Source organism: Vitis riparia, chromosome 18, assembly GCF_004353265.1.
Source record: "Vitis riparia cultivar Riparia Gloire de Montpellier isolate 1030 chromosome 18, EGFV_Vit.rip_1.0, whole genome shotgun sequence".
Classification (NCBI taxonomy): domain Eukaryota; kingdom Viridiplantae; phylum Streptophyta; class Magnoliopsida; order Vitales; family Vitaceae; genus Vitis; species Vitis riparia.
The window spans coordinates 7,294,721-7,316,505 of NC_048448.1; the positions used below are offsets into that span (position 1 = coordinate 7,294,721).

The 21,785-nt window shown below is 33.8% G+C and overlaps 2 protein-coding genes across 4 annotated transcripts in view; one reads left to right on the top strand and one right to left on the bottom strand.

The window, feature by feature from the left end:
* The first annotated feature begins 955 nt into the window (after positions 1 to 955).
* LOC117906733 (serine carboxypeptidase-like 2) lies at positions 956 to 4,501 on the top strand. The gene is made up of 14 exons (XM_034819898.1): positions 956 to 1,306; positions 1,393 to 1,538; positions 1,963 to 2,039; positions 2,164 to 2,286; positions 2,441 to 2,543; positions 2,637 to 2,674; positions 2,775 to 2,876; positions 2,991 to 3,077; positions 3,151 to 3,306; positions 3,483 to 3,554; positions 3,658 to 3,776; positions 3,859 to 3,972; positions 4,087 to 4,132; positions 4,229 to 4,501. Exons 1-14 carry the CDS (start codon positions 1,164 to 1,166, stop codon positions 4,310 to 4,312), a joined length of 1,410 nt encoding a protein of 469 aa, XP_034675789.1. The 5' UTR covers positions 956 to 1,163; the 3' UTR covers positions 4,313 to 4,501.
* Positions 4,502 to 5,459: 958 nt separating this feature from the next.
* LOC117906937 (calcium-transporting ATPase 3, endoplasmic reticulum-type) overlaps positions 5,460 to 21,785 on the bottom strand; it is an 89,829-nt gene continuing 73,503 nt past the window's right edge. For 2 of the 3 annotated variants that reach the window (XM_034820221.1, XM_034820222.1), the window contains 11 exons: positions 21,497 to 21,589; positions 18,943 to 18,993; positions 18,476 to 18,607; positions 17,923 to 18,024; positions 13,590 to 13,644; positions 12,430 to 12,515; positions 11,775 to 11,923; positions 8,847 to 8,952; positions 8,675 to 8,728; positions 6,373 to 6,421; positions 5,460 to 5,980 (listed from right to left, as the gene is read on the bottom strand). In XM_034820221.1, the coding sequence (XP_034676112.1) occupies positions 5,916 to 5,980; positions 6,373 to 6,421; positions 8,675 to 8,728; positions 8,847 to 8,952; positions 11,775 to 11,923; positions 12,430 to 12,515; positions 13,590 to 13,644; positions 17,923 to 18,024; positions 18,476 to 18,607; positions 18,943 to 18,993; positions 21,497 to 21,589 (942 nt within the window). In that variant the 3' untranslated portion in view covers positions 5,460 to 5,915. Of the gene's footprint in view, positions 5,981 to 6,372; positions 6,422 to 8,674; positions 8,729 to 8,846; positions 8,953 to 11,774; positions 11,924 to 12,399; positions 12,516 to 13,589; positions 13,645 to 17,922; positions 18,025 to 18,475; positions 18,608 to 18,942; positions 18,994 to 21,496; positions 21,590 to 21,785 lie in introns of those variants that run through there. The other variant, XM_034820223.1, reaches the window with a different exon arrangement.

Sequence of the window (21,785 nt, forward strand, 5' to 3'; positions counted from 1 at the left end):
AGAGTTTCAAATTTATGAGTTGGGAGAATGGAGAATAACAGCGGTAACATTAAGCTTGATTGATTGAAGTATGAATGCCATTGGATTACACTTTGTTTGACCCTTCAAGGGGTTGAAACATCCATATGAGTCACGAAAAGTATAGATACAATATAACTGGCTCACAATGGGGCTAGGAGACATGTGCCTCCTGCCCCTCAACCCCTTCACAGCCCCACCCACCCCCCTATTAAAGTAAATATAGGGGTACAATTTTAATTTGAGTAATTTGAAAATCAGTGTAAAATAAAAAGTCAAATAAGTTTTTGAGCCATTTTAAGTTGTAGGTTTTAAAGAAAATTCTTTAGAACAGAAAAAAAAAAGTAAAAACATTGCATAACACATGAATTTTTAAATAAAAGGTCATATTTCCCTGATTTTTTTTCCTTTTATAAAAAAAAATTATCATCATTTTCATTTTCTTATCCCTTTTTAGCTTATGTTTTGACTTAATACTAAAATTTCTTAATGAAATTGTTGAGTTTATTAAAATTAACATAGACCAGTCAATGAAAAATAACTTAGTTCTCGATATTAAGAAAATCATATTTGATAAGGTTAATGACATTGTTTAAATATTAAAATTTTAATGTTTAGTAAAATAAAATATTAAAAAAAAATACTTAATACTATTAAATATATTTTAAATTAAATAAAAAAACAAGCATCCAAAAATAATTGGTCCAACATTTATTACACATGACGTCACTTGTCCCTGTCATACGAATGCCTAATACTTGCCTGAAATTAAGTCAGAAAGAATAAAAAAATAAAAATAAAAACCCAAAAATGAAAGATCAAGAAATATACATTCCTTTTGGCATCCTCCCTATGGACTTTATCACTGTGTCAATCATGAACCTATGGTCACAGTGCATTATGAGCATGAGTCCGAAAAAAACTGCATCATCTTGAAGGCGACTGTGCCCCATTTCTCATTTTTTTTCTTCTTCTTCCATCTCTTTTGGATACCCCAAACTTGATTGCTTGTCAGTGCAGCCGCCACACATTCACCACATCCTCCTCAGATTCTTATCCTGTATTTCACATGTTGCGTATACATGTGAAAGAGAACATTTTATTTCTTCAGTACTTGCAAGTGAAAGGCATTACCGGCGAGACCCATGGCCATGCTTTGTTCCATATTCCGTCAGTTTCTTTTTATTAATCTTGTTTTGCAGGTTAGTTCAGTGGTTGCAGCATCTCATTCGCCCGTGAAGTTTCTTCCAGGTTTTGAGGGGCCTCTCCCTTTTGAGCTGGAAACTGGGTGAGTTGATATATACATATACAGTTTCTGTCGTTTGATTATTATATTATAATGAAAGTAGATAATGTACATAAAGTCATATGCAGGTATGTGGGAGTGGGTGAATCAGAGGAAGTGCAGTTATTCTACTACTTTGTAAAGTCGGAGAATAACCCGACGGAGGATCCTCTCCTGCTCTGGCTAACGGGAGGCCCCGGTTGCTCTGCCTTCTCTGCTCTATTCTATGAAATAGGTTACTTGTCAAACCATCACCATGCATGTCCCTAAATTATCTCAATCCATATTCATTGTAATAATTATAAGATTCGTCTTTATCTTTGTTTGCTTGTGAAATCCCAAGTTCCCAACCATGTTCTCAAGCTCTCTGTGATGAGAGAGGATCGAGAGTCTGCCACACTGCAGACAAATTAAAATTTTCTATTCAAGGCAGGCCAATCATTGGATGCTTCATTCTTCAAAAGAAAATGCAGAACCACGCCGTCAAATTATCTCTCATATACAAGCTATGCTATATAAATCTTTATAAAATTGGATATATAAGAAATTGGATAGTGATTAGACATAGATGTAGAAAGGTTTTACAACCCACTTGAGAATTTGGCTTATAAGAGTGACCATACTGACGTTGTTACTGGGAAACTTGTGGAGTTGTGCAGGTCCACTGTATTTCGAGTCAGTACCGTACCATGGGAGCTTGCCCACGTTGGAACTGAACCCACACTCGTGGACACAGGTCTTAAGCTTCTGAATTCTGATCGTTATTTCTATGTCAAGACATTTTTATTATTATTATTATTATTTAAATTTTCTTCGTAAGGAATTTTGTGGTTGCGAATTTGTGAGACTGAAACTTTCAGGTATCCAACATAATATTTTTGGATGCGCCTGTCGGCACTGGATTCTCCTATGCAACAACTTCTCGTGCTTCTCATTCAGACGACTTTCAAGCAACTCATCAGGCACATGAGTTTCTTAGGAAGGTACAGCATACCCACTCTTCATGCATACACATCCCTACTCAACCATGCATACATTCTTCCCTCCCAATTGCAGCCAGCCAATCCAGAAGTAGAAGCCATGGACAACCACAGTGAAAATTGATTGATCTTTTTTCCGGAATGGACTGTGGTGCAGTGGCTGATTGATCATCCAGAATTCCTCTCAAATCCGGTCTATGTGGGGGGAGACTCCTACTCTGGGATTACCGTCCCTCTCGTGGTTCAACACATCTCAAATGGTAAGAGGCCTGCTTGTTGGTGCATTTATATATAAAATACTTAAGACGGTATGATAATCATTTTCGAGTTGTATATATTATATGGCTACGCAGGAAATGAAGATGATAATGAACCCTTCATCAATCTCAAGGCACGTTGGAACATATATCTTGCTCTCTTACAAAGTATTTCCTCTTTTCTTAATGCTTAAATGGCTTGTGGTTAATTGGAACAAACAAAAATGGTTGCAGGGGTACTTGCTTGGAAACCCCGTAACAGAGAAAGGTACTGAAACAACCGCACAATTCCGATTTGCTCATGGAATGGCACTCATTTCTGATGAACTCTATGAGGTGAGATTCAGAACTCTTTCAAAAGCTTTACTCGTATTGGAATCAATTAATGACATGAAAGAAAGAAAAAATCTAAATACCAACAATCTTCCATATGTTGAGCCATTTTTGCAGTCACTGAAGACAAGTTGTGGAGATGAATATCCGTTCAAGTATCCCATCAATATACAGTGTATAAAGGATGTTCAGGCTTTTTATAAGGTCATCAGCAATTCCGATTCCTTCCACTAACAACTTTATAACTGCCCATGCTGACAGTAGTGTATATTTGCAGTGCATTTCAGGAATTCAAATTGGACAGATTTTAGAACCCGTGTGTGGTTTCGGTTCCCTAAAGCCGGAAGATATTTTTTTAAGTGGAAGAAGATATCTGATTGGGAAACTCAGAGAGCGCCGCCCAGAGCCATCACTTTCTGCATTTGAATGCCGTGTAAACCTCTGCTTCCTTTAATATATGAGTCTGCTAATCCATCTATCTCCATTTCAAATTGTCTCATTAAGAAAAATGAAAAATCAGTGACAACAAAAAGCAGAATGGTTCATTTGGGAAGAGTTAAAACTACTTTTCCTAGGCATTTGATTAACAGCTCATATATGTATGTGTAGACTGATGGATACATCCTTGCTCCTTACTGGGCAAATAACGCCACTGTCCAAGAAGCGCTTCATATTAGAAAGGTATACGTAAGGCAATGTGATATTGGGTGCAAAAGGGTGATTTGAGTGCAGTATTATTATTATTATTATTATTATTATTATCATTTTCATTTTTCAATCACAGAATACAATAAGAGAGTGGCAGAGATGCGCGATGGGATTATCTTATACGCCTGAAATTGAGAGCAGTTTTGAATATCATGTAACTCTAAGTAAAAAGGGTTACCGATCTCTAATATACAGGTCGTACCACCTTTTAGTTTTTTGTGCGTGCATAAATTCGAGTTTTTTCATGTATTAATTCTATGTTGGGGTTTGGAAACAGTGGTGACCATGACATGATTGTGCCCTTCTTTTCAACTCAAGCATGGATAAGATCTCTGAACTACTCCATTGTTGATGACTGGAGATCATGGATGGTGGAAGGCCAAGTTGGAGGGTAGGCTCCTGACTTTAAAAAGTCTTAAACCCCACACCTTTATTTGGAGAGTCATTTATATTGAGCTTAATTTGAAAAAGCTGAATTGTGATACTGGCTATCATATTGCTTCAGATATACGAGGACTTATTCCAACCAGATGACATTTGCGACTGTTAAGGTGAAGAGGAACTCCTCCCTCCATTTCAGTTGAGGCTTGGGTTGTTTCCGTAATAAAAGCCCTTACCGTGTTGTGGTTTTGGCTTTTGACTTGCAGGGAGGAGGGCACACAGCACCAGAATACAGGCCTAAAGAGTGTTTTAGTATGTATAAAAGGTGGGTATCTTCACAGCCTCTGTAATCAAGTCCCACACCTAAGAGCTCAAATCATGACGCTCTCCAGAAATATCCCCATTTGATTTAGGCATCCGATTTATATTACGCGTTCAGTTGTCTATTTCACAACTATTAAGGATCTTGTCTACATGATTCAGGCCCCATCTGGACTTACTTCTAGTAATGCATTTGTTCATAAGATTTACGCATAAAAGAATTTAGGTGATGTTTGTTTTTTGGCTTTATGCCGAAGCAATTTAGTTTTAAAATTTAAATTATTTGTTTTTCTATTTTTTCATAATTTATTATAAACTTTTTACTATATAAAAAAAGTTAAAATATATAACTTTTTCTAAATAGAAAAAATAACATATTGATTTTTTTTACTTTTTAATACTTAATAGAAATAAAATATTACAAAAACAAACAACCTAATATTTAATACTATTAAATATTAAGATTCTATTTAAAATTAAGTAAAAAAATAAACACCACCTAAGTATGTTTGTTTACCCTATTGTGATCTTCTCACTTTATAAAATTTTAAGGTTATAATTTTTATATGACATAATTTTCTTTTTCACATTATAAATTTTTTGAACTCTTTTAATAAAAAATATATATTATAATTTTTAACAATAATAGAGCTTTCTATTTCATGTTTAAGAACTTGTTTCGAATTTATATTTAACAATTTTTTTATTTAAGATAATTTTTTGATAGTTTGTTTTGAAAAAATATTTTTAGATGATTTTTTAAAATAATTAAAAATATAAAAATATATTGAAAACTTTTTCATAGTCAAACAGTCCTTGAAAATTAATCATTTCCTAAATAAAATTTAAGAACTATTTTTAAAAACTCTCAAGAAAAATTATTTATTTTTTACTTATGCAATTCCATATCTAGAATCCCCTTCCTCATCTTTACACTTTGCCCCATAGCAGCTTCTTGAGTGCTGGAATTAACTGTCCATACACAGCTACTCATCACTAGTTTTGCAAGAATGTGAACATATTAAAAATTGAAGAAAAAATTTGCAAGAATGTTGATCGCCTTAACACCGCCCCTGGCAGAAGCTGTCAGGTACATGGATCTTACATTTCAGTCTAGCAACGAAAAATTAGGCCACAGATTTCTAAACCTGGGATGGTTAATTTCCAACAGACAGATAAATGAAAATGGTTAGAAAGGGAAACTCATATCACCACCTGCTGATGTTTGAATAAGCCACACTCAAATTCGGAGGATAACCTAACAAATTCATTGGTTTTTTTGCCCAGTAAAATAAGTATTTCTTTTTAGCTGCCAAAACCGGGATTTCCCTTAGCAACTCGTTAATGTAATAGAAGATTCACATGTGAACACCCCAAAAATGAATAGGGTTCCTCGTAGCCATGTTACAACAGAATACATAACTGTCATTGTAACTGATGAGTTTATAAATAACCGTGAGATTGGAGTATATGCGGAGCTTGTGGAGGTTATGTCCATTTGTAGCTTCATCTTTGCAATGCTGATGGAAGGGTGCTTCATACTTCATTAAAACTGGTATACCATTGAAAAAAAATGTCTCCAGTGTGAATCACTATGGACGCAAAATTTGGGTAACAAAAGGCTGTACACCGTTACTTGTCACGCAACTCCTTCGGAAGTACATCAGGCCTTCTGAATCTGAAATTGAACCTTGTGCCTACAACAGGGGACAAGCCGTAATATAGGTATGATCATAAAAAAAATCTCAAAATATGGAATCCTTTGTGCAGATGTGATTCTTCAAAAGCATGGAATGTCCATGCCCATCAAAAGTAGATAGGGACAATTATTTTTATAGTCCCATTCTCAGCAACAAAATCCATTGATCCCATCGATGCATTTCATTGATAATGATTTTGAACAGAAACATGTCAAAAGCAAGTCAAGATAATGCATTTATGTCATTTTGTTGATGACCATTTTGAACAGAAACATGCCAAAAGCAAGTCAATAGAGCATGCATTTATGTCTCTATTATTAAAGAAACACAACTTATGCTTCAATTGAGAAGATATTAAGATGGCCAAAGAAAGTAATAGATGTAATTACCACAGGAATTTCTTGAGAAGAACTTCAGCACCTCATCAATTATTATCACCTACAGCAGATATACATCATCATATGTAATGTGGAAAGAATTGAAGTGAAAATTAATTTAGAAAAATGATGCTATGTATGTAGGTTTTATAGGCAGAAACCTCAGTCAGGAATTTTTTTTTCTCCATTTTAATTCTTTTTTTTTTTTAAATGAAGGATGATGCATTAGAAAACTAATTATTAACTCTTTCCACTAGTCATGCAAATGAACCACCAGGTCACCCCCTTCCAAGTTTGAAACAGTTGTTATTTTTAGGTCCTTGCAGTGTATGATGCTCAAAAAGGTCTGTCAATTGCACATCAAGAGAGATGGCTGCACTCAGAAGTTTACATACAAGCAGAGGATTTTATTGTAACAACTAATTATGTAGAGGTTCTCGTAATTCTATGATGCTATATGATATTGAAATTTTTTTTATTCTTCTTCATCCAGACCTGTGTATACGTAATTTTCCTTTCCCTTAACCATCAAACCACATGGGTATATAACTTATGGGTAAGTGTCAGTGTGGACATTGATGTGTGCATGTGTAAGCATGGGTGTGCAAACATACATCTGCATATTTTTGAAATTGTGTTTAATAAAACTAAATGGAGTGGTTTCTACGTAAGTGACACATCTTCACCTGCTCTAATACAACAGGATACCATTTCCAATGCATGTTGTACACAAGAGGGAGAGAGAGAGCTACTCATTCCACATAGGTATAGTGGGTGTGGATGTGTGACAGCATGTGTGTGTGTAGGTGTGGGTGTGCATACACGTCTGCATATGTGTGAATCATAGAACCAAATGAAGAAAGCATCACCCACTCCAACATAACACAGCCTGTATATTCAAAATCAGAACTGATTCTGGTGACTCGTGGCATTCAGCAAAGAAGGATTCCATTTTGACTACCAATCATACCAAATTGTTAACACTATTACACATGCATGCATTTCTATTAAATTACTAGAAATAAAAAATTGGCAGAGATGATGTTTTCTTTTCAAACCACTTGCACAAATATTTCAACTAAGATAGACATTAACCAAGCCCCCAACAAAACAAAACCCAAGCACCAACATGCACCACAATGTTCAAATAGGGACAGAAAAGAAAAACAAAGCATACAACTAAAGTAATGCTGCCATAGTTTTTACCACTTTAGAAGGTTAAAAAAAAGTCACTTTGGTATAAACCTTCTTAGTAACAAGGTTTGAAATATCGGTAAAAACGAATATATCGGTACTTGGATTTTATGAATATATCATAAATATGCAAGTGAATATTCTGACAAAAATATCGATTAAACAAAAATGGTTCAAAATTCATGAAAATGCTTAGAAAACTTTAAAAAAATGATAAAATAAGGAAGAATACACATTAATTTTTTTTTGTAAATGTAATTGATATAAATATAATTAAAAATAATATTTATGAATTTTAAAAAAAAATTGTTTAAATTTCTTTAATATATTTATATTTATTTATTTTAAAAATTAAAAACAACTTTTATTAAAACATGTTTTATTACCTTTTAAATAAAAAAAATTAAATTAATTTACATAAAATAAATTATTTGAGATTTAGTTTTTAAAATCTTATTACAAATTTGTGTTAACAACTTTTTCTATTAACATTAATTTATTTAAATAATTATAATTATTAATAATTTATCTTATCAAATTAATTTTAATTTATAAAATATTATAACTTCATTTAATTGCTTTTATATTTCAACAATTTTGGAATAAAATTATATTTTTAATATTTTAAAATAAAAACATTTAAAATTAAAAGCATAAATATAAAAAATATTTAAAATTGAAGTGATAGTGATTTTTTAAAATAAGATTAATAAGATAAATATGAAAAGTAGTTAAAAATAAAATCATAATATAAAATAAGAGGATAATATAAATTTAAAATAAAAGATAAATTAGAAATGAATAATTAAAAAATAAAAAATGATAAATATTTTTTTAAAAAAAAAATTGGCGTTTTTTCTGGAAAAAATGCTAAAATCGGCTTTTAGCGCATGCAGCCACTTCCGATCCGACCAATTTTTTCGATTTTTTGATGAAATTTTGTCCAAATTTCGTTTTTTAAACCTTACTTGGTAAGACATTCATGTCCTTGTTAACAAATAAAGAGCAGATATTGCGCTAGACAGAACAAGATAACAGCTGAAGCAAAAAAAAGTTTTGAGCAAAAACATAAATTGTCTGCAAACTCTGCATACCAGAATGTGCAGAACACACTACTTACAGGAAATGAAAGATATAGGACAACAGTCCATTCAGCCCAAGATAACGGTGTCACCTGCAACACATATAATAGTATACCTTTAAATGCATTACTGATGAAAGAAAAAAGAACAAGGCCTATTACCTGATAATAATAATAATAATAGTTGATGGCAGAAAAGACAACAACTTACAGAGAAAAGAATGGATAGTGGTTGCACATACAAAATAAGCAGGTGAAGGACCATAGTCAGGACAATTGAAGCAACAAGCCATAAATTGCTCCAAGGAGGGATAACGCTATATATTAAGCACAGGAGAAGTGTTAGCTCTAATGACTTTTCTTTGGGGCAAAAATGTTAGAATGAGAGAAGTCAGAAACAGGCAAATCACTCCCTAGAGAGGATAACAGAATTAATACAAAGTGAACAGTAGATCAGAAACAATAGAAAATGATCAGGGAAATAGCTATAAAACTATGCATCACTGATAGTTCGCCTGAAAGTATTGAACAACCTTATCAACTCTATGTTTTGTAATTGAAATGAAATGTATAAGAAACACAATTTAATTACTTAACATCAAATTTATTCAACAAGAACAAAAACTTGCAAGCTCTTTATGAGAGTTTTTGCTTGGGAAGCTGTTTGGGGTGAAGATAATAACTATAGATACATTAATGAAGAGAGGATGGCTCATGGTCAATAGATGTAGCCTCTATAAAGATAGTGAAGAATAAGTTGATCGCATCTTGATTTATTGTGATAAGATAAGTGCTATGTACTTTTTTGTTAGCAGTCTTTGACTTGATTTGGGTGTTTTTGACCTCAGTGAGAAATCTCATCCTTGAATAGAAATTTAAGGGGCTAGATAAGAAGAGAAAAATAGTTTGGCGCTTCGCTCTAATTTGCTTATCTTGGCGTATTGGCAAAAAAGGTGCAACCAAAGGACTTTCAAATATGAAGAGCTCTCAGATCAAAGATTGAAGGAGTTCTTCATTAAATAACTTTTTAGAGTGGTCCCTTGATTCATTGGAAATGGAGAACCCTTCTATTTTGAATTTCTTAGATGCTCTCTTGTGGTTAGCTTTGCTTTGATTTTGCAGGCAGACCTTGTATTTGTTTGGTGCTTGCTTTGGGATGTTTTGTGTATACTACCTATATATGTAGGGTGCACCCCTTCTTTTTGGCGTTTCTTAATACATGCTTCTATTGTCTATCAAAAAAAATAAAATAACAAAAAGAAATTCTTGATAACTTTAGAGTTTAGCTGCTTCTCTTGGACTAGGATATCTGAGAGGCAAAGAATTTAGTGGAAAGACAGGCTTACGACCATAATTACCAGAAGTGGCTACAGGACAGACATAGGAAGTATGTCTCCAAGCTTCCAAGAGGAAAGCACTATGCTTCAAAATCATTTAAGTGTCTTTCACTCAACACATGTTCCTCTTATCTCAATTCATGCATTCTGCTTCAAAAGTCTCTCCCTGTAAGTTTACACATATTTTAAACTTTTTCTAGTATAGTATGGTTGCTTCAATTCGTATGGTCAATCTGAACATTTTCATCCAGATCATAGGTGCTTCTGAGTCCCTAATTTCTACATGTTAGTCACAAATGCATCCAATGTGCTTTGTTTCTTAGTACATTCCCTAGTGCCTTTTATTTGCTTCTTGTTTCCCTGCTTAGCCAATATTTTCAGAACTTCACTCCATGCTTCTACTTATCTCTTGCTCCCAACACTTTGCCACCCTTTTTTCAACGTGAGTTTGTATTTACCTGGCTATCCTACTCAGTTTGCCACCTGTAGAAGAAATTGCTTGTTCCTTTTTCTCTTTAAAATGTAAAATTAACACCTCTAGTCCCAAGTGATCCATCTTTAGACTGCTAGGTCTCAACCCCTGAATCTCCCCTCAAAGGCTGTCCCCTCAAACTAGTTTAGCAGTTTTCCCCCCTTTATGTATTTCTCCTTTCATGCCAATGTTTTAAAACTTAATGACTATTTGTGACTTGGTTAGGAGGAGAAGATGCCCAAAAAATGAGGGAAGGTAATATTTGGGTGGAACAATCAGCAGTAAAGTCAAGGTAGAAGGAAAAAGGGAAAATTGAGCCAGGTGGCTAGATTTGCTCTTTTATTTTTTATTTTTTCAATAAACAACTAACAAAATAGAAAAAAAAGAAATTTCAGGAAAATCAGAATGTCCAAAAATATCATGTCCATTAGTCATGAATTAGAAACCACACTTCCTTTAGGGTAGGCAACAAAGAAATTCATGAACACTGGACTGACAAAATTCATAAATCGATTTTAAAAAGAGAAAATAAAATGTGACTTAAAAGTCCTTCAGAATTGTAGGTATCAAGTGATTGACAACAAGTGATACCTACTAAACTAAGCTATTTAGGATTTAAATTGAATTATCAAATCTAATGTAAAAGGATCTAAATAAATTCCGTTAATGCAATTGAAATCCAAACAAACTCTGTTAATGCAATTGAACATCCACCAGAATTTTATTTCATTATGTAATTGTCAGATAATGTTGCTCTGTTCTTCCAAAGGGTTGATCAAGTCAAATACCAAAAAATGTTCTGACATGAATATTCAGTGTCACAGGAATAAGCAGAGAATTGATATCCATGGGCAGATCTTTAATTGAATTTTATTAGGAAAAAAACAAAGAATTGAGGAATTGTCAAATCCTATGAAAGTATTCTCAATTCTATAAATCCTAATGATTCAAACATTAACTGATCTGGGAGTCTTGAATGGAAGTTGGATAAGAACGTATGGAAAAAGATCAAGAATTTCCAGACTCTACACTCTGGACGAGAACTTTAGTAACCACAACTCAGGAACACTATACATGGGATGTTTCTAGTTTAAATAGGTCTACATAGGTTACATAATAGGGAATATAAATGCCTTTGTGTGAAAAACCGACTCATTCATAAGTGATGAAACATTGCAATTGACTTTCAATGAGTTATGTATAAGTAAAGATCTTGAAGATAGCTACTACCATTAGAGTATTTTTTACACAAACGTTCAGAATCCATATCAATTGACCATGCTGAAAGAAAAATGCTGCAAACAAATCAAAGATCAAACTAAACACTCACAGCAGAGATTGATTTTCACTGAGGTTATTCAGTGCATTGAACATCTCAACAACAACAAGAACTGTCATTGACACAGTTGATGGGTGTCGATCATCAAAGATACTGCATGGATATGTTGTCTCCCTTGATGAACAAGTGTCAAAGTTCATCTGGAATAACAAAAAACAAGTAACTAGTCTGAGGACATCCACAATCAGTCTATTTATGAATGAAATTCCATGAATTGTCAACACAGAACAATAGACAATCATTATGAAACTCAGTAATAGCAAGCAGAAATTAAATTAAAACTAAGAAATCCTTCATTTGGAATTTAACTCAGCTGTTTAAGTGATTAAATGGTAATGGTTAATGTGGAACTTTATCCTACATACTGAAGTGTTGTTTCACACAGCTCATCAGACACACTATGCGAGTAATTGATATTAACTTCAGTTAATAACAAGGAAAACTAAAGCACTTCAAAAATAAAAATTTTTGGGAGCCTAGCCTGAAACTAGATTGAAAGAAGGTAAAATACTTTTTTAATGATATTACCAATTAAACCAAAAGCCCAACCCAAAACATTACCACATCTGCAATTTCGCGCAGAACTACAAAAATAAAGTAGAGACTCAGTATTTACCTATTCCAAAAAGCTTAGGAATCCACTTACCAGTTCACCATATGGTAGTTTGGGTCCATTATCAGAATAAACAAACCACCAAATGAAACCCGCAACAGTTGCAAGGCCAACATAAGCTGCACCAACCAGAGACTTCGCAGTTATACACCTTGATTAGATTGTGCAAAAGAATACTAAATATAAAAACTTTACCATGGATCATCATCTAACATAATGGTCTCAACCAAATTATTAAGAATGTGCAACATTAAACCAAATTTTTCATGACCATTCTTTATGGATCAATAAATTATACATAAAATCAATATGCATAGGCACAAATATAGCAACTAGAGAAACAAGAAAATTGCTGACCAGGAAATATCCAAATGACATAACATGGTGTCTAGGCTCTATCTTATATCATTTTAAATATATCATTCTAGGCCTACCAGCCTATAATGTAACCTCTGTTGCTCAAACTCAGGTAAGGGTGTCAGGTACTAGGGCATATCTAGGAGTTACATTCTTTTAACTCCAAAATTTAGGATAGAGGGACACAGCTAAAATGGATCCTGGTAATGGGTATCAACACTTCAATACAACATAACAAAAGGAGGGAAAGCAATTAGAAATCAATTAAAAATAAAGATATCTTCGATAAGAATTTCCCATCTTTTATCTTTAGCCTCTCTTTAGTTTCTTATCCCTAAATATTCTTAAACTCTCTTTTTTCAATGTAATTATTTGCTAAGGAAGTTCAAAATAAAAGAAAATAAATTAATCAAAATCAACAGCCATATCAAAAGCAAAGTAGGAGTATCCGACAAGGATCCTACACTCACAGCCATGTTGTATCATGTCAACATGAGTATATTGGGTAAAGTTGGAAAGTCCAAGTATTATAGAACAAAGCCACAAAACTGCACGACTAAATTCAAACCAACATGACTAAGAACCTCAATAAGGTGCCACCTAACCAATAAAAGCAACAGATTAGAAGACACTTATTTATCAGTGTGGATTGCTGGCTGGCTTATAAATCAAAACAGAAGCAATTCTTAAGACGATTAGGTACTGACTCAAGACAGTCCACTTATAATTTGAATTGTCATTTAAAAAACATTATCTAGGAAAGAAGCCAGCAAATGTGATCTAGAAAAAATCATACAAAAAAAAAAAAAAAAAATTGCAATGGTATCCACACTTACCCCCAATTACCAGATAACGGAAGAATAACCAACCAGTAACAACTGCTTCATTCACCTGCATATTCAAATTGAATATAAAGTGAAATTCCATGAGAAATAATGCTGATGCCTTCTCAAGAAAAGAAAAGAACCCAATGCATTACTAAAACTGAAACTGAGTAACACATAAGCTAAGGAAATAGTCTAATTTCATTTATATAATGATAAATTTGACTTATGATTTTGGGCAAGAAGGATATTTTCAAACTTTTGTCAAACAAAATTCTGAGAAACTTGTAGGCCATTATTTCTTTATTACACTAACCAATCCTGTTCCTACCACCATCTGATATGTTATAAGGTCACTGTTCCCATGTTCAAAGTTGGCATTCAGGAAGCTAGCAAAACCTGGGCCTGCAAAATTTCTCAATGTGAACCTTCTAACCCTACTGATATTTGGCATACTCATCTCCACTATCCTTGTGCTGTTTATTCACTATCCTAAATGAGATCCATATTGCCATTTTAGACAAAGATCTTCTGGTTCCAATAAAATTTCATTCTTAAACAATTAATTTATTTCATCTATTCCACGGGCAATCACTCCGCACCTAACTATAATGGACCCTCATGATGTCAAAGCTAAAGGGGGAGAAGGAATGCACATCTCCCACCTCTTGTTTGCAAATAATCCTCTTCTGCTTTGCAAGACCAATTGGATCAACTAAGATATTGAAGGTGGATTGTAATTGGCTTTGAGGTTGTGTCATGATTGAAAATAAACTTGCAAAAAAGTGAGTTTATTCAAGTGGGAGAATGGAAGGAGTCTGTAGGCTAGAATCTATTGTTGGGTATAAGGTAGGAAGGCTTCCTGCATCTTATTTGTTGGATTCCTAGAAAAATCCAATCTATGTTCTAGATCTCTAAAGGAGTGCATACATCTATAGATAGCGGAAACTAATAAGCCTCTAAAGAACATTCAAGGGTGAGAACAATAGAATCCATATCTTGTATTTGGATGTCCTCAAATCCTTTTTCCAATAGATGAAAAACGATTTTGAAGACCTAGAGATCTTCCTCCTAATAACTCTTCCTTGGATCTTGGCAATGGAGAAAGGTAGACTTCTCTCTAAAGAGATGGAGGCTAAGGTTTTCTTCTCCAGAAGATAATAATAAATAGGTGTATCTAATCCTAAACCCTTAAAAGATTTATATAGACTTCATTGTTGGCTTAAGTGACTTCAACTCATCTTGGACTTGAGTCACTCAATTTAACTCATTAGGTCCTAATTCATTAATTAGTTCCAATTAATTAATTAGCCAGATGCAGAAAGACAATTCATAAGCTCCTATGAAACATATGCTTTCACCAAAACATCCTTATGCACATATATGAATAAAAACCCAAATATCCCTCAAAATAACATGCCACCAAAAAGTGAATTTAAGCGGGGACCATTAAGATTTATAGGAAAATACTGGTTGCCTCAGAATCCAATTCTGAAGTTAACACAACATCCTACTATCAAGACTCAATTGTACTCCAATATCCTATGAAATTAAATCAAAGAGTAAATTAATTAAATCCAATTTAATCAATTTCTCAAATTCGTGACCTACTAACTATTGCGTCTAAGCTTCCCATTAACAGACGTCCTGAATCTAAAAAAGTAGAAGTTATCAACCTCTCAAAATTGTCTCTATCATCCTTAAGTCTCAAATCCTTCTATTATGTGAACAACTAACATACCCTAGTTCACCAAGAGCATATGTCAAATTTCACTAAATGAATTATTGTGACGCCATAAATTTCATGACCACAAGCCCTTAAAATCACCTAAGGGGACGCTGTCTCAATCTCATGCTATATTATGGTGCCTATCTCAAGATACCTATTGTCATATGTCTTAATCAACAATAACTCAATTCATAAGAAATATATGATCACTCCAAGGTCTAGCCTATGGATCAAAGTCACTAAAAACCTCATCACTAGCTTAATATTCTCTCAAGATTAAGAGTTCATTCAACATAATAGTTTGGTGAAATCATGACTACTTGATAGTCAATGTCATGATTTACTATAGGTCTCATCCAACATGTAATCATACACACTAACACTCACCATGGAAAACTCATCTAGATGAAAACAAGTCATCTATTTCATTAGAAGGTAGTACACTACGAATTGCCTAAGACGGATTGCCTAAGTCCAAAAACCAACTACGGATAACTCATCAACTTGCAAAGAACTCATGACTTTGATCTTCTGTGCAACTCTTAATACACCCATGTCATATATAATGCAACTAATGTAACCTTGAATGATCTATTAAACCATACTGCAAAAGAAGGATAACTAAGTGAAATTTGAAATCATAATAATGAAATCTTATATTGTTATATCATGTCATGCTTTAAAGGGCTTTATCCTAAAATTATCTTGGTTTGCCTTTGGGAATGCTTCATAAATCCGGTGTTGTGTGGGATGTTATGAAAGAGAGATTCAAAAGGAGATTAGACCTTGGAAGAAGTATTACTTCTCAAATCGAGGAATATTAGTTCTTATGAAAGGTTCTCTCACTTATAAATCTATTTTATATCCCTTTTTTGCAATTCCTAGGAAAGTGAGGATCATATTAGAAAATTTTCAGAGAGATATTTTATGGGGAAACCTTTTAGAACGTAATAACATTAATCTAGTGAGTTGGTCTAAGGTTCGCATGAATAAAAAAGGGTGGAGGTTTGGGCATTAGAAGATTGAAGGTTCTTAATCAAGCTTTATTTAGAAAATGGTTGTGGACATTTGCTCTTGCAAGGAAGAGAATGTGGAGGAAGATCACTTTAGGAAAATTCAAGGAATTGGATTGGAGGTGGAATACAAGAGAGGTGAGGGAGACATTTGGCATGAGTTTGTGAAAAGACGTTATAAAAGGTTGGAAGATTCTAGCCATAGGATAATTATTCAGGTCAAAAATAGTAAACAAACAAAATTTAGTTGGAGAACTAGTTGAAAGAAATTTTTCCTTCATTATACAGACTAGCTTCTTCTAAGTAAACTACAATTACTGATTTGTGAGAGAGAAACAGTTGAAAGAAGTTTTTCCTTCATTATACAGATTAGCTTCTTCTAAGTACACTACAGTTCTGATTTGTTGGAAGAAAGAAGAAGTGGAGGCAAGTGGTTGGTGTAATTCAGAAGATCCTTCCAAGACTCAGAAACAAAGGGAGTTAACCCAATTTTTGAAGCTTACTTATTTAGTAAGAGTGTCAAATGAAGGAGACAACATCTCAGTATGGAATGAGAAAAGGAAGGGAAGTTTCAATGTAATTCTTTGTGTGCTTAGACTAGTGTGGATTTCCCAGCCAAAGAAATTTAGGGATTTAAAGCTCCCCAAAGAATGTGTTTTTTCACTTAGCAATATGGGAGAAGATCTTAACTGTAGACAAAAGGGCTGGGCAATGCTTAATAGATGCAACTTGTGCAAAAAGAATGAAGACTTAGCTAATCACATTTTGATTCATTGTGTTAGGATAGGGACACTTCTCTTAGCAGTCTTTAGCCTGAAATAGGTGTCTCTAGCCACAGTGGGAAATCTCCTCCTCAAGTGGAAGATTGAGGGATTGGATAAGAAGAGACACCATATTTGGCGAATAGCTCCCCTATTATTCTGGTGCATGTGGAAAGAGCACAACCGTAGAATTTTCAATGGAGATGAGCTTCTAGATCAAAGATTAAGGAGAACTTCACTACCACACCAAGATATTGGAGTTCCAATAGTTATGCCTTTGAATATTTTTCCACAGATGGAAAATCTATTAAGTTTTTCATTTCAAAGGGAAAATCCCATCAGGCCTAACCTCAGATCAATTACTTTCTAAGGGGTAAATTCCAAGGCACTCACAATATATATGTATATATATACTCAGTATCTATCTCACCATTTTCAAGGCGAAGGTCTAACACTCCTCATTCCAGCCAACGCTTCTAAAAGCTTCAACTTATAAAAAAGAAAAAAAGAAAAAAAAAACATGTTTAAAAGCTTCAAAATTTAGAAACTTTCTAAAACGTATACTCTCTTATGTTGCCAAGGAAGGAAAGAAGATAAACATAGAACTCTACGATAAATATTTTTAAGTTAAACCAATAGCTTGGCAACCAAATTGCCAAGGAAGGAAAGAAGATAGTTTCTTTCATATATTTCTCCATTGTCTTGGCAACCAAACTGACACTAAGGACAGATGGAAGAAAGAGAAACCCCTCATTTTGGTATGGATAGTTGCAGATGCAATAGCTATATAGGTAACAAAAAACACAATTAGACAGCACTTAAACCAATCATTGAAGCAATACCTTACGAGGTTTGACCTTCATCACATCAGAATCTTGCTTATTAAAACCAATAGCTGTGGCAGGCAAGCCATCAGTAACCAAATTAACCCAGAGCAGCTGGACCTGCAAATAAAAAAGAGTCAAGTCCTAAACCTTACCTCTTGGCTTCTAATACTAAAAAAAAATAAGTTTTAGGTGTCCTGAAAAGGGATATGCAATTTCCAGGCATGAAGCTATAACATGCATCATGACAAACATTAAAATTCTTTACCCATCTAAATATGGCATACAAATATGTTCCAGGTCATGGAATGAGAAGAGAGTAGATAAGTTATTAGTATGGCACCTAAACTCATTTGGAACATATTTATGTTCTATAGGCAAGAAAAAATGGGGTTGTTGTTTTCAACAATAAATCTAATGTTACAATATGCTTCTTTCTTTCTTTCTTTTTCTTTTCTGTTTCTCTCTCTCTCTCTCTCTCTCTCTCTCTCTCTCTCTCTCTTTTTAACATTAAAATGAGTACACTAAATTAAACATCAAATGATCGAGAATTTATTTTAAATTAACTCACAGGGGCAAGGGTATCGGGTATTCCAAGCATAGCTGCCACAAAAATACAAACAACTTCACCAATATTTGAAGAGATCATGTATCTGATGAATTGTTTGGTGTTATTGTATATGGCCCTTCCCTCTGCAATAGCCTGCTTATAAATGGAACCATTATGGAATCTTAACAATGTGAAGAGACATTAGAAACAAAGAAATTAAAAAGGATTAAAAAAATAATAATAATAATTAAAAAAAAAAAAAAGCTTTTTGGTCAACCACATGATTTTAAGAATATAGAACCTATCCAAACATAAAAATAAAAGAATAAAAAGATGAACATCAATAATGAATCAGAATGCCTCTTTGGTCAACCACAGAATTTTAAGAATATAAAACCTATCTAAAAATAAAAATAGAAGAATTAAAAGACAAAATGACAATAAATTAACAAAAATGCCTTCATCAATTTAGAGTAAGAAGGGCATACCGCAACAATTGAAGCAAAATTGTCATCAGCCAAAACCATATCTGAAGCACTCTGGAATTCCAGAGAAAGCCACAAAGAACAATTAGAAAAAGGTGTTAAAGAAATTTTATTGGAAACATAAGACAAACTCTATCCTTGTATACAAGTCCTTCATTTCAACAATTTTTAGATGATATAATAATGTAACAGACTAAAGTCACCAAACCAAACACCTACTTATCAGCTAGACATAAAGAATGCAAGATAACTCATGGATTAAAGAAATCATACAAAGGATGAAAGAAAGATCATAAGATAACAATTAATAGAGTTAAAAATCATGAGGCTTGAATGTTTAAACCTGGATTAATAACCTAAAAATAATGCAAGACTAAAGAATCTTGCAGGGGCTATTGCAGTTTTCATGATTGGGAGTTCGAGAAAGTGAAGTTGTTCCTCCAGTGTATTCAGAAGCTAAGTGTGGGCAGGGATAGGTCAGTTTGGAGATGGAAAGCAATTAGTACTACTTTGTCAAGTCCTTCTGTCAGACGTTATCACCTGGCATTTCAGTCCCATTCTAGGCTAAGGAAATGAAAGGCTCAGGAGAAGGTTTGTTTCTTTGCTTGGGAAGCTATACAAGAGACAATTTTAACAAGCAATCAGCTTATGAGGAGAGGTGAAAACTTGGCTAATAAATGCTGTTTGTGCAAATGCAAGGAATTATCAACCGATCATATCTTTATTCACTATTGGTAGGCATGCAATCTGGTGGTATTTGGTTTTTTCATTATTTGTGATTGTTCTAGAGCCCCTGTGATTGGTCTTGTTGGATTTATTAGGCCCAACTAATTCATGGGTTAAATGGCTCATGGCTTTTTTGTGTTTGAAGACTATATGATGATATTAAAACCCCATATGGCTCCTTTTACTTCAGCCAATCAGCAACATTGGACACCCCCCACATATTGGGTTGTGCCCCTGGTTTTTCTATTAATTAAAAGGTTAAGGAGGAAACAACCTTCCACAATGTACGACTTAGACAAGGACAAGAAAAGTGACTCCTTAACAAGGAACCATATAGCTGAACAACTAAGACAAGTTACAACAATTGAAGCAAATGCTTAGATAACCATTAAGTAGACTTAAGGAGGCACATAATCTCCAACAAAAGATACCAATTGCTTTGCTAAGCAAGGAACCCATCAAATGGAGCATCCCTACTCCATAAAGATATCGAACATTTAGCACAACCACCTATCAAGTCTCCATAAACCTCTTTCCTTTTTAGCCACCCATAAGATAACAATAGCAGAATCCCCCTCCATCACAAAGTTGGAAAGCCTAAAGCTTTTGCTTGAACAAGGCCCTCCAAAAGCACCACATACTCGGCCATAACAGAAAAATCTTCACTCGAAGGTTTAGAATAGGTTTTGATTCCCAAACTTCGATGATCTCTAACCACTCCACTATCCTCCCAAGTAGCCCTAGGGTGCCTAAGGAACATCCGTTAAAGTTCAACTTAACTGCCCCTTCAATTAGCATTGACTATACTTGTGACGTCTCCCCTACCAACCTCCTTGATTTGCACACAAGACACCAATCGAACAATATAAGGCTCAAGGGGGTGCCTTCGAAGGTGTTGCTAGTAAAGGCCCAAAGAGATTGATGAAGAGTAAAATAAGTCCTAAACCACATCCTTTGTCCTTTGAGCATCTTCAGAAATTCTCTCATTTTCCCAAAGGTTGTGCCCTTATTTTCCCTAAATTTCTTTATACATACATACATACATACATACATACATACATATATATATATATATATATATATATATATATATATGTCTTGTTTGCCTATTGAAAGAAAAGGAAAAAAAATCCATTGGAAAGTTAAGCATGCTTGAAAACTAGAATTTTTAATCGGAATTTTACAGATCACAACACGGGTTTAGTATCTTATTTCCAATTTTGGCAAAAAAGGGAAAAAAAGTTAGGATATGAATTTACCATTTCCTAATCTAAAAAATATCAAAAAGTTAAAGCACATAGAAACAATAAATAATTATTTTCCATAGAAAAGAACCATGCAGGAAAAACCAAACTCTGATGAACATACATGATAATCTGCAAGCATAACTTTCAACAGCCTAATGTATGAAACCTTCACCAAAACATGATCCATTAGCAAATGGATTGAATTTTTAGTCTAGTTTTTATTCTCTCCAATTTTGTCTTATTATTGTATATAGGACCATGTCCACATAGCTGATGCCAAGTCAATGACTGTTGTGTTCCATGGCCAACCAACACAAAGCTCTCTAATCGATCCCTATGAATATGAATTATGAAATAATTAACTTTAACTAGGATGTGCTCAAAGTAACACCAACAATGAGAGCAACAAAAAAGGAGCAAAGATTAGCTAACATGTTCCATAAAATTAGATTCAATAAGAAGCATGGCTCAAAATATATAAAAACACCTTAAACTGTTTCCTTAAAACAGCTTAGCATCATTTAAAATGTGTTTTTTAAATACACAAGGAAGAAAGATGAAAGAAAGTGCTCACTGAGAAATACCTTAGCAACTGCTGTCCCTGATCCCATGGCAATTCCTATGTCTGCTTTCTTAAGTGCAGGCGCATCATTGACGCCATCACCAGTCATTGCAACCTTGAACCAATTATATCAAAAAATGGTATAAGAAAATGTGAAGAGCACAAGATTACAAGAAAACAATTAAAAATAAAAAATAGTTTATAACAAAGATACAACCAGAGTTCTATTATAATTTTTAAAGTTGTATTCTAATTTAACTCTATTCTGGTTACACCAACTAAAACTGTATTGCCAATAAGCAAGATACAAC